This window comes from Schistocerca serialis, chromosome 5 (assembly GCF_023864345.2).
Source record: "Schistocerca serialis cubense isolate TAMUIC-IGC-003099 chromosome 5, iqSchSeri2.2, whole genome shotgun sequence".
Lineage (NCBI taxonomy): Eukaryota > Metazoa > Arthropoda > Insecta > Orthoptera > Acrididae > Schistocerca > Schistocerca serialis.
Genome location: NC_064642.1, coordinates 352,520,349 through 352,534,328, shown reverse-complemented (window position 1 = coordinate 352,534,328; position 13,980 = coordinate 352,520,349). Strand labels below are relative to the sequence as shown.

Sequence of the window (13,980 nt, the reverse complement as noted above, 5' to 3'; positions counted from 1 at the left end):
TGACTGAGGCAACATCTGTGCTAGCCGCATACGTTTCGGAGGACATACCTTTTTTCTGCTCGTTACTCGCGACACGTAGCATTATTTCGCATGAGTTCACTGTGGACTTCTGAATAATTTATAAATAGCCAGGACTCTGATTACTTTCTGCTAGCAGTTCCGCAGAACTTGTAATTTTATCGCGTAAAGTGGTCTGGAAATCTAATTTTGCACGCTGAGGCTACACACAAACACAGTTTGCCAGTGAGGGACGTAGAATATTTCTGCTAATAGCTGACAAATGGTTCAAATGGCTCTGAGCACTATGGAATTTAACATCTGAAGTCATCAGTCCCCTAGAACTTAGAACTAATTAAACCTAACCAGGCTAAGGACATCATACACATCCATGCCCGAGACAGGATTCGAACCTGCGACCGTAGCAGGTTCCGGACTGAAGCGTGTGGAACCGCTCGGCCACCGCGGCTGGCAGTAGCTGACACTTAGATTACAGTACCGTGTGTTGGTTCACTGTGCAGAAAAAAAGGAAACAGAGTTTAACAGCTTTAGACAACAATATTATTGTCTTAAATTTTTCCTATTTGAAAATCTCGTCAGGCTGTGGTCGGCTTAGACGGAGTTTGACGTCAGTCATTCAGTTTACTTGCGTTTACACTCTCACCTCTCACTGAGTGATCTTTATATGTGCAGAGTTACATTATTGTGTTTTGTTTAGAAGATAAAGCAGATAAATTTAAAGGTTTTTCTACTGTGTTGTACTGGGAGAACACACCAAGACGTAGCAGAAATACTGAAGGGACTGTCCATACTATGTTTGTCCGTCTGTCCTGGACTAACGGGATTATATCCAGACAGAATTGACACAGTACGTCGAAATAGTTGAAGGAAGGGCACCTCGTTTTATAATATTGTTTTGGATCTCCAGCAGGTTGGATTAAAGAAACACATCTAAACAATTAAGACTCATGTTGTTAGATTATTGATAAAATTCAGAATCGCGGTTTTAGCGACGTAGTGTAGAACAACCCTACTGCCATCAAAATATATCCCGCGTAAGGGACACGAAGACTGGATTAGAGAAATCAAGATTCATACGGAAGCATATAAAAAGTCGTTTTTCTATCGCTCTATTTGGAGAGGAAGGGAAAAATATTTGAAATATTTGAGAGATTGTTATGGACACAATAAACGAATGGGGTGGTGATTATAAAAACAATGGCATTGTTCGTTATGGAGAGATTTTTGATGACATTTCACTCACCATCTTCCTACGCCAAATATTTCGTTGTCTCCCACCTGCATATGGAGAAATGACTATCGTGATAAAATAAGAGAAATAAGAAAGCCCAAGAAATACTTTGATTTCGCATACACACACACACACCCTATAAGCCACGATATGGTGCATGGCCGACGGTGCGTCGTATTACCGCCAATCAATCTTTTTGCCCTTCCTCTCGAAACAGAGCGAGACAAAAACGACTTGTTATATGCTTCCGTATGAATCTTGATTTCTCTAATCCAGTCTTCGTGTCCCTTACGCGGGATATATTTTGATGGCAGTAGAGTTGTTCTACACTACGTCGCTAAAACCGGGGTTCTGAATTTTCTCAATAATCTAACAACATGAGTCTTAATTGTTTAGATGTGTTTCTTTAATTCAACCTGCTGGAGATCCGAAACAATCGAGCAGCACTCAAGAAAGGGTCACACCAGTGTTCTGTACGCAATCTCCTATAAAGACAAGCGACATTTTCCTAGAATTCTCCAAATCAACTGAAGTTGACCATTCGTCTCGTCTGCAACCGACTTCGTGTGCTCCTAATATTTCATTTTTCTTTGCAGCGTTCAACCTATATATACTCGTATTATCGATGTACAGTGTCAAGCAGCACCCACTAATACTATATTCGAACGTTATAGGATATTTTCTTCTGCTCACCTCCATTGGTCTCCATTTTTCACCCTTCAAGGAAGCTGCCATTCATCACTCTACATAGAAGTTCTGGCCAAGTCATCCTATTCTGTCCAACAGTCACTTGTGGAGGACGTTGTGCCGTACACTACAGCATCATTAGAAAACAGCCGCAGACTGCAGCACATCTTTTATGTGTACAGAAAACAAGAGCAGTCTTATCAAACTTTCCCGGGGAGCGCAGCCCCGAATTCTCCCGCGGTCAGAAAAATGGTACCGAATCCTCCCAAGCCCGCAAGGTTCGGAAAATTATGGGACCGAATCATACCGTTTGAAGCAGGTAGCAGTTCTAAACGTTAAGAATACGCCAAGCAATCAAAGGAAAGCATATGAAGTTACAGCAGAAGATGTAAAAATTTTTACGTGTATTTTATGTTTAAAAGTTTTATCTTTTATCTTATTTAGATATTTATTTTTAGAAACTGGAATCATTTATAGCCTTGATTTCTTCAAAATTAATTTATTAAAATAGCAAATCATAATTTCGCAACACATATTCTACCACAGTGTTCATTTTATCAGTTATGGTTACATTTCCAGCTTTCATTATGCACTCTTTAAAGTCAGAAGTGTGTTGAAAAAGTCAGTTGATGGCGAAAATTTCAAACTTATATCACTACATTTATCAACAACGCTTTGAAATACATACTGATATGACGAAGTTTTCTTGTCGTTCAATAAAGAGAAGACCAATGGAATGTAATGGCCATTAACTAACCCAAGTATTGTAAACAGCTGACAAAAAAACTTTGGACAGCACTTGAACGTACCATCAACATACATAGATTCACACTGCGTTAATGTTTTAATGCTTGCAGAGTCACAAAATATAATCACTTTTCTCTCGGTGTTATTTACTAATAAACACTTTGTCCCATCTGTGATTTCCACAACCAGCATGTTGATAACATCATGAACATATGCAGCATTCGTGGGCAGTTTTGGCAGAATTTTGCGCCTAGCTTTGTGAATAGATTTACGAAAATTGTTGACATCTCTCGTAGTTTTATCTTGCGTATCTTCTCCTTTTACCTTCTGGTAAATTATTTTTGATGGTCTCTCATAAATATCTTCTGTGACTTTTCTCTTTAGGTCAGAAATGACTTCTTGCCTCTGAATTTTGCTATGAGGCATTTCTTCATGATTGTGCTCTTCTTGACACTTGCCATTAATGTTGCACGTCCATCGCGCTAGGCCACCTTTCAGCAGTTTTTGAAAACCGAAGGTGTTACCTTTCAAAACTAACATTTTACTTCCCTTCCTACTTACTGAAACTGCAAACTCGTCTGAGGACATGTTCACTCTACAACGATCGGCCGCGAACTGTGAAGTGGCCGCAGGCAGCAGTGGTCATTAGCGCAGACAATGATCTGTCGCTTTGTGTCAGTTGGGGAGGATTAGGTCTTGTTACCTGCTTACCTACCTGGTTTCGGGAGGATTCGGGACTGCGCCCTTCCTGGGGCCCCCTGACAAAATTTGTCACGACAAACTGCCTATTGGTTTCTGTCTCAGGTTCTTCGGCCGACGTTCGTCTGATGATTTTACTGACGTTTCGCCAGCACGAGTGGCTGGCATAGTGAAAGCTTGACTCTCCATTGCCGGTGGTGAATTGGAGCCGAGATCGCGGCCGCAGACTATATGTACACGGCTTGCCAACGTCCGAGGGCTTCTCCGCGGTCATTTCCAATGCGGTTCTCCTCTTGCCACCTACGACGGTCGTTCGCTGCAGTACAGGAACCCAGGATCCTTTTACCTTAAGGCTTTCTTCTTTGTTGCTGAAGCTGTTCTCGTGTTTGTATATTTCTTCTCTGAACAAGCGGGTGTGATAGTGCTTCTCTACAGCCAGAATTTCCGTGTCGGCGAATTTTATTACGTGGTCGGTCTAATTCAGAGCGTGCTCTGCCACGGCCGATTTCTCCACCTGCCCCAATCTCCAATGTCGCTTATATTTTTTGATCCTGGTGTTGATTGATCGTCCAATCATTCCGACATAAACTTTTCCGCATATGCATGGTATGCGATACATTCCCGACAGTGCAAGTGATTCCGTTTGCTCCTTTGCCGATCTATGTCTCTTTTCTGGCTAGGGTGGTGGTTTGATATTTTGTGCAGGTATAGGTTGGTGTGTGTCGGTTTTCGGTACACACTACGTTCTAGGTTTTCACCATCCCTTGTGCTCAGCACATCTAGAAATGGTAGTTCTTTCTCCCTTTATACTTCCATGGTAAATTTAAACCAACAAGGCAAAGGAGAAAAGGGATCCACTTGCAGTGTCGGGAATATTCCGCATACCATGCACAAGTGGAAAGTTTATGTCGGAATGACTGGACGATCAATCAACACCACGATCAAAGAACATAAGCGACATTGCAGGTTGGGGCACGTAGAGAAATCGGCCGTGGCAGAGCAAGCGCTGAGTGGACCGACCACGTAATAAAATTCGCCAACATGGATGTTCTGGCTGTAGAGTAGCACTATCATACTCGCTTTTCCAGAGAAGCTGTAGAAATACAAAAACACGGGAATATCTTCAACAAGAAAGCAGAAAGTCTTAACAATTTTGTAAACTTTGTCTCCGCAGAGCACTTGCCGTCCATCACAACGTAATGCGTGCTGTTACTTACAGGGTCGTTGGTAGGTGTTTTGCAGCCCTAGGCAGAACTGAAAGATGACGCCCCTCTTTTTTATTACGATCAGTCTCCCCAATAATATCGCCTAACCCCCTCCCTCACTCCACCACCAAAAACATCCAACGGTGGAGAAATGCACCTCTCGTGTGATACTACTTCTAAACATTACTAAACTAAGGTGACCAGGCGTCCTCATTTACTGGGAACGGTTCTCGGTTTTCAGGCTTTCTCCTCAATTTCTTTAAGACCTATTGATGACAACAAATGCCATCCGTTTCTTATATTTCATCCTCAGTTTCTGAAGTTTCCTAAAGCAATTGAAATAGGAAGAACGTGCAGAACATTATAAAGCATCACTCAACTGAATGTACCAGCGCAACCAAATGTGGCATTTTTCTCACAACTTAGAAATTATAGTATACTGATGGGAGACACTGCGAAGCATAAGTCGTCTGGATACTCATGGTGTTATTTCGTTTCTGTTTTAATTGCAGTATTTTTAGAATGAGGAACAAACCTCATCTTCTTCAGCATCCACTTTTATGCGATTAAATAAATAAAATATGTCTTGTCTGCATTTTCTATTGGGACATTTACAACTTTTATTAGCCGCCCCGGTGGCACACTGATCGAAGCGACTCGACTCCGATCATTCTTACGAGATGGATCCACGTTCTAGGCGCTACAGTCTGGATACAAGCGACCGCTCCGGTCGCAGGTTCGAATTCTGCCTCGGGCATGGATGTGTGTGATGTCCTAAGGTTAGTCAGGTTTAATTAGTTCTAAGTTCCAGGCGACTGATGACCTCAGAAGTTAAGTCGCATAGTGCTCAGAGCTATTTGAACCATTTTCGGATACCGATGAGGCGTGAATGTTATTTTTTGTCGAAAGGTATTGACACTTTCCCTTCCTTTCGCCGCCCGCAAAATTTTGCCTCTCTAGGTGGTCGTCTAGTCTTGCCTAATGGTAGCGACAACCGTGATTACTTAAAAACTCTTCGAGCTATTCACGTATGTGAGACGCTCTTCTTTATGGTCTGGCTTTTTTTAACAGTCAACAGTGTGGTGCGAATTGGTGTTCATTGGCCTCAAGTGCCATTAGGAACGGTACAGAAATGTTCTGGTAGTCATTCCATGTACACTCTGCGAAAGATCTGAGTGTGAATGGCAGAGCAATCGTCTAGATGAGATTTTCACTCTGCAGCGGAGTGTGCGCTGATATGAAACTTCCTGGCAGATTTAAACTGTGTGCCGGGACGAGACTCGAACTCCGGACCTTTGCCTTTCGCGGGAAAGTGTTCTACCAACTGAGCTACCCAAGCACGACTCACGCCCCGTCCTCACAGCTTTACTTCTGCCAGTACCTCGTCTCCTACCTTCTAAACTTTACATAATCTCTCCTGCGAATCTTGCAGATTTAGCACTCCTGAAAGAAAGGATATTGCGGAGACATGGCTTAGCCACAGACTAGTGGATGTTTCCAGAGTGAGATTTTCACTCTGCAGCGGAGTGTGCGCTGATATGAAACTTCCTGACAGATTAAAACTGTGTGCCGGGCCGAGATTCGAACTCGGGACCTTTGCCTTTCGCGGGCATGTGCTCTACAAAGGTCCCGAGTTCGAGTCTCGGCCCGGCACACAGTTTTAATCTGCCAGGAAGTTTCAATCGTCTAGATATTAACACTGATGTAATATAGAAATTTGCTGCGTATATTAGAGACGAGTCTCCTCGGAAGTGGACTCCAAACACAGTAAAGTATTTTCCAGCCAGCAGCCGTCTCATCAATCACTCACCATGAAGAGCCTCCGCGACGCGGCGTTCCTCCGCAGCTCCCGGAAGGCGTCTGCGGCGCTGACATCCTTTTGCGTGCTCTCCTCCAGTCCCCTCTGGATGACCTCCAGCTCGGCCTGCACCTCCTCCTCCGAACTCTTCCCGCGCAGCCTCATCAGCGCCTTGGTCGCTTCGTCCGTGCGATGCTTCGCCAACAAGAAGTACGGACTCTCCGGCATCCACCAGAAGACGGCCGCAAACAAGACCGGCCAGACCATCATGATTTCGGTCACCGTAAAGAAAGACAGTTTTGGCCCAACAGCGGTCATCAGCAGGGCACCGAGTCCCGCCACAGTTGTAGCCATTGACACCAAGAATCCTCTGATGCGGTCCTCGGCTATTTCAACCAAGTAAACGGGGCCCAGCTGTGGACAAACACTAAATAGTCCACAAGTCACTTCATTTTCTCAAGGCGCACAGCTCGAGAATCATTCATCATAGAAAACAAGCTAATGTGGTTTCGGAGAAATGCTGACGAAAAGAGAATCGCAACAGCAAGAAGGAGTTTTGCGACATAAACGAAAGTCGGTAGATGTTGCTACATCTGAAACATGATCTCTGCTCAAATTTAAGAGAGGTGACAATAGCGCCACTATGAGGACACAAATCAGGTTTGCTTTACACGTTCGTCAGCGGTAGTTATCTTTGAGACTGGGCGTAGTGAGATGACATTAATCAAGAATACCTCGAAGGCCGTTTTCAACAGCTCTATAACTTTGACCTATGTCATGCAATAGGGCTACGAGCAGGCGGGTGTTCCTTCTGCGATACAGCAGAAAGACATGGCTGGAAAGCAGCCACTGTACATTATTGATGGCAGCGGTTGTCAAAAGAAAGTACGGTCGCAAGAAGTCCGGGCTCTGTCAGGCTACGTGGCACCTAACGAGAGGAAAGACCATAGTGTTCAGCCTATGGTTCTTTAGCTTCGTACTCCATCTGCAGCAGTAATATGAGCAGCAACTGGCACCACAGTGACACAACGAACTGTTTCAAATCGGTTACTTCAAGGACAGTTCCGAGACAGATGCCCTGACCCGTACATTCCACCGACCACAAAACATCGCCATTTGCGACTTCAGTGGCGTCAAGTGAAAGTAGACTGGAGGGCAGGGTGTTTTCTGATGAAAGATGGTTCTGCCTCGGATGCTGCGTGCTAGACACACTGGAGTTACGGTCTGGGGTGCGATTTAGTACGGCAGCAGGAGAATTCTCGTGATTGTACGTCAGTCCGGTGATTCAACTTCTTATGCTGCCATTCCAGGGGGTATTTTCCAACAGGATAATCCTCACCCAAATACCACTTTGTAACCCAACGTGCTCTACAGGGTATGGGCGTGTTCCCTTGGCCTTCTCGATCACCAAATCGGTCTCTAATCGAGTACATATTGGATATTATCAGTCGACAATTCCAGCGTCGTCCACAAATAGCATTAATTGTTCCTTTATTCACCAAGTGCGATAGGCATGGAACATCACCCCACATCTGTCATGCGGCACCTGTACAACGCAATGCTACACCGATTATTACTGTATCATCAGTTCACATCTGCAATGACTTCTTCTGCGTTTACAGCAATGTATGATCTTGGAATTTTAATCACTTAAATATGTTACCTAAGTAAACGTATTTCCGAAATTTCATTACTGTACATTTAATGTTTCTTGGAGTCGTAACTATTTTCGACAGTGTATATTGGAACTTTTTAAAACTTATCGTTACTAAGGATCGAAATAAGACTGACTTAGTGTTTCCAGGCAGAATTATTAATAGAAATTCTTTTTATATGTGGGTAGATTTATAGCAAATAAAATAGTAAAGGAATGAAGTGGTACATAAAATAGGCCTGAACACTGTTGCAGAAACAATGATGAAGTATGCAAAAAAGAAAAGGAAAATCCCCAAGGTTGCGGAAGTATTACAGAAACTCGAATTTTTGCGCGAACTTCAATGCAAGGTGTTTTTAATAGTTTCCACAAAGTAACTCTGTACGGACGTCTGGCAAAAATTCCAAAAAGTTTATGGATGTATGTGAAGTACATCAGCGGCAAGACACAACAACTTCATTCCGTGATAGCGATGCTAATGATACCGATGTCAGCGTCACTGAAGTCGAGTTACTAATTATGGTTTTCCGAAATTCCTTCACAAAAGATGGTGAAGTAAGGATTTCAGAGCTTGAGACAAGAACGACCATCATGGATAACTTGGAAGTAGATATCCTCGGTGTAATGAAGCAGCATCTCTCTTAGTAAATCTCTTAAACCTGTCCTCCAGGCCAGATTGCATACCACGTATGCTGATATACTAGCTCTTTAGTAACAAATCAGATCAACCGCTTTCTCAATGAAAGATCCCAACCTAAAGTCTGGAAAGATACGCCGATCACACCAATATTCAACAAAGGACTTAGGAATATATATAAATGACCTAGTAGATAGTGTCGGAAGTTCCACGCGGCTTTTCACGGATGATGCTGTAGTATACAGAGAAGTTGCAGCATTAGAAAATTGTAGCGAAATGCAGGAAGATCTGCAGCGGATAGGCACTTGGTGCAGGGAGTGGCAACTGTCCCTTAACATAGACAAATGTAATGTATTGCGAATACATAGAAAGAAGGATCCTTTATTGTATGATTATATGATAGCGAAACAAACACTGGTAGCAGTTACTTCTGTAAAATATCTGGGAGTATGCGTGCGGAACGATTTGAAGTGGAATGATCATATAAAATTAATTGTTGGTAAGGCGGGTACCAGGTTGAGATTCATTGGGAGAGTGCTTAGAAAATGTAGCCCGTCAACAAAGGAGGTGGCTTACAAAACACTCGTACGACCTATACTTGAGTATTGCTCATCAGTGTGGGATCCGTACCAGATCGGTTTGACGGAGGAGATAGAGAAGATCCAAAGAAGAGCGGCGCGTTTCGTCACAGGGTTATTTGGTAACCGTGATAGCGTCACGGAGATGTTTTTAAACTCAAGTGACAGACTCTGAAAGGGAGGCGCTCTGCATCGCGGTGTAGCTTGCTCGCCAGGTTTCAAGAGGGTGCGTTTCTGGATGAGGTATCGAATATATTGCTTCCCCCTACTTATACCTCCCGAGGAGATCACGAATGTAAAATTAGAGAGATTAGAGCGCGCACGGAGGCTTTCAGACAGTCGTTCATCCCGCGAACCACACGCGACTGGAACAGGAAAGGGAGGTAATGACAGTGGCACGTAAAGTGCCCTCCGCCACACACCATTGGGTGGCTTGCGGAGTATAATTGTAGATGTAGATGTAGATGTAGTAGAATGTTCGAAGGACACCGCGGTATTACAGATTGCAGTAGGGTTTTGGAACATATACTGAACTCACACATTTCGAATTACCTCGAAGAAAACAATTTATTGACAGATGGCTAAAACGGATTCAGAAAATGTCGTTCTAGCTCTTTATTCTCACGAAGTAATGAGTGCTGTCGACAAGGGGCGTCAAATTAGTTCCATAATTTTAAATCTCCAGAACGAAGTTGACAGCCTTCCTCACAAACTACTTCTAATCAATTTGTGTGACTGGATTCGTGATTTCCTGTAAGAAATGTGACAGTTCGTAATGACTGATGAAAAGCCATCGAATAAAACAGAAGTAATATTAGGTGTTCCCCAACGAAGTTTTATAGGCCATCTGCTCCTCGTGATCTACATAAACGGTTTAGGAGACAATCTGAGCAGCACTCTTAGACTGTTTGCAGATGATGCTGTCATTTACCATCTTCTATAGTCATCAGACGATCAAAACGAACTGCAAAATGGTCTATAAAAGATATCGGTATTGTGAAAAATGTGACAATAGGCTCAAAATAATGAAAAGTGTGAAGCATCCACATTAGACTTACAGGGATACACTAAATTTCTATTACAAGATAAATCACCCACGTCTAAAGAGTGCAAATTCAACTAAATACGTAGGAATTACAATTACAAATAACTTAAATTAGAACGATCACATAGATAATGTTGTGGGGAAGGCAGACCAAAGGCTGCCTTTTCGGTAGAACGCTTAGAGAATGCAACATGTCTACTACCCAGATTGCCAACACTACGCTTGTCTGTGGGGTATGGGATCCTTACCAGATAGGACTGACAGGGGACATCGAAAAAGTTCAAAGAAGAGCAATGGGTTTTATATTATCGCAAAACTGCGGAGAGGCAGTCAAAGATATGATACGGGCAATGAATGGCAATAATTAAAACAATGGCACCTTTTGTAGCAACGAAGATTCAGATAAGTCAGCAGAGAATGTACTAGCATTTACAGATAACTTATTGTCTGCATAAAACTTTGGATTATGGATAGATGAATAGTTGTTACAGATGAACAAGTCGCGTTTGACAGGAAACGCTCAATCATTTGATAAAATCCATTAACAACCCGCTACGACGTTGTAGGATGAAAAATAGCTGTAGATTCTGCTGCACAGAATAAAATACAGTGTCACGAAGCAGAATGAGTTTGACTGCAGTTTTGTAGGTGGAGATGAAAGATCAATGATCAACTGATGGATGATGACTAAACAAGTACAATCGTTCTGCAGGAAGCCGAACACAGATTATTAGACGCATTTCTAAGGGAAATGCCTCCTCACATCTCTAGAAAGATGTGTGCAGAATTTTCAAAACCTGTATTGGCTTGCCTATAGCAGTGGAAAAAATAAATTCGGTAACGAATGTACGTAGCAGAGGAAATATTTTCGGTATTGATATTAAGTGCTATCGTTTTAGAGATTCTGGTAACAAACAAAGGAAGTAATTACATGGAAAAGTGAGACACTGGAAGAAACATTGCAGAAGTATTTTTGACCGTGAACACAGATGACTTACAGGAATTAAGTGACTTGTGCAGTTGAAGAGCTTAGTGGAGGGTAAAAAGCTCGAACGGAATGGCAGATCACCCAGGCTAAAAAATCTAGAGAAAGGAGGATTGAACAACACCAGGATGGTACGAGGACTACGGTGGAAACATTGGATTATGCAAGATTAGTCACCAATACAGTGAACAGGGAGTTACAAGTAATACAGACCCGGATAATCTAGCTGGACACCAGATTGTCTGCGGCCAACTTCTGCGAATACTGGCCCACAATATGAAGGGGTATCAGAACTGCCGGAGACGATTTATCATGTTATGCGTAGGCAGTTAACCTCTATCCTACTGCCACCTATAGCTAACAGTCATGCGTGCCACAAACACACTTACGACCAGGATTTCTTCGTATGACACGCATTTAATGGTTCAAATGACTCTGAGCACCATGGGACTTAACTTCTGTGGTCATCAGTCCCCTAGAACTACTTAAACCTAACTAACCTAAGGACATCACACACATACACGCCCGAGGCAGGATTCGAACCTGCGACCGTAGCAGTCACTCGGTTCCGGACTGAAGCGCCTAGAACCGCTCGGCCACCGCAGCCGGCTGACATGTATTTAATAGGAGTACTTCTCTGTTACTTATATTTTTACATTCAATTGCTGTTTCTGTTGTGTCTGCAACATCTCCCTACTTACTAACATGCTTGAAATTACACAAAATGTTGTATAAGCAGAACATCGTGGCCGGCCGCGTTGGCCGTGCGGTTCTGGCGCTGCAGCCCGGAACCGCGGGACTGCTACGGTCGCCGGTTCGAATCCTGCCTCGGGCATGGGTGTGTGTGATGTCCTTAGGTTAGTTAGGTTTAAGTAGTTCTAAGTTCTAGGGGACTTATGACCTAAGATGTTGAGTCCCATAGTGCTCGGAGCCATTTTTTGAAGAACATCGTAAACTATCGTATCGACATCAGCATTACACACGTTCGAACCGTTAATGTAGCGTACGAAACACAGTCCACAGTTAAGGTAGGTGAACTGAATGTACACAGATACTCTATAGAGAGTTCAGTCACAGAGTCAGGCAGTATGATAGTTGTTGTAAGATAATCCACCGAGGAAATGTCCCAAGTTTACAAGTTGATGTAGATGCCGAGACGCAAAGTAAAGTGCTACTTTTTAATTATTTATCCGCCGTTTACATCTCCCTCTTGAGGGCATCACGGCAGGTGGCGCCGAATGTCTTGAACTGAAGCAATATACTTTCACTAAGGTTGAAAAACCTGCTCTGGGGAAGGATACTTAGGGGAACGACAAAGTTAGGTGGCTTAGAAGTGTCCTGGTCTACCCGTCGTTTAGGCATAGCGTGTCTGATTAATAATGAAAATATCCTATGTCCCGGGTTGGAAACCAGCCGCCGCACAAATTTTAATTAATAATCAGCATTGGCGGCCGAAGACTTCCAGCATAAGAAATCACCTTCATTTTGCCAACCGACATCAAAGAGGGCGGAGGAGCAGACAGAGATACAGGGCACTCACTTGTCCTTGGACTGGGAAACTGTCCCCAAACGCGGAACAATCGGTAATGACCAACGACACGAGGATGCAGAAGGGAATGAAAACCAATGCATTAAAGACACATAACGTGTATCCATAGCACATGAGGCCGGTAATTAAAGAAGTGTCATGATGATCTCTACATTGACGATAGATTCCGGAGTAATTCCCACTCGGATCTCCAGGACGGGACTGACAAAAGTGAGGTCATCATGAAAAAAAGATAGAATAACCAACAAAAAGAGGCTCAATGTAGATATAGTAGGGGTCAGTGAAGTGAAACGGAAAACAGACAAGGATTTCTCACCGGACAAGTAGAAAACGGTATAAAGGGAGCCAGATTCGTTATGAATAGGAAGGTAGGGCAGAGAGTCTTTTACTGTCAACTGTTCAGTGATAGTGTTGTTCTCATCAGATCGGTAGGTTGGTCGATTTGGGAAAAGGGAACTAAAGAGGGAGGTCATCGATCCCATTGGATTAGGGAAGGATGGAGAAGGAAGTTAGCAGTGTCCTTTCAGAGAAACCATCCCAGCTTTTGCCTGACCCGATTTGAGCAAATCATGGAAAATCTAAAGCAGGACGGTTGGACCGTCGTCCTCCCGAATGTGAGTACAATGTGCTAACAACTGCGCCACCTCGCTCGGTGTTCTTATCAGAATCGACAGCAAACCAACACCGACAACGGAAGTTGAGGTATACATGCCAATGTCGCAAACTGAAGATGAAGAGATAGAGAAAGTGTATGAGAATATTGAAAGGATAATATAGTATGTAAATGAAGATGAAAATCTAATAGTCACGGGAGAGAGGAATGAATTTGTAGAGGAACGAGTAGAAGAAATGGTTACAGGACAATATGGTCTTGGGACAAGGGGTGAGAGAGGAGAAAGACTGAGTTCTGTAATAAAATTCAGCTGGTAATAGTGAATACGCTGCACAACTATCACAATAGGAGGAACTATACTTGGAAAAGGCCACGTGATACGGGAAGATTTCCGTTAGATTACATCATGGTCAGACAAAGATTGGAAACTGGAAATTGGTGGTAATTTCCAATGGAAACAAACTGCTGAGGTCATTGGTCCCTAGGCATACACACTACTTAATCTAACTGAAAATAACTTACGCTAAGGACAAC

General features: G+C 43.2%; 1 protein-coding gene across 1 annotated transcript in view; it reads right to left on the bottom strand.

Annotated features, from left to right (window-relative positions):
* The window catches only part of LOC126481932 (facilitated trehalose transporter Tret1-like), a 60,821-nt gene that overhangs the window by 16,086 nt on the left and 30,755 nt on the right, over positions 1–13,980 (bottom strand). Inside the window, exon 3 of the mRNA XM_050105892.1 lies at positions 6,398–6,799. Within this exon, the coding sequence (XP_049961849.1) occupies positions 6,398–6,799 (402 nt within the window). The remainder of the gene's footprint in view (positions 1–6,397; positions 6,800–13,980) is intronic.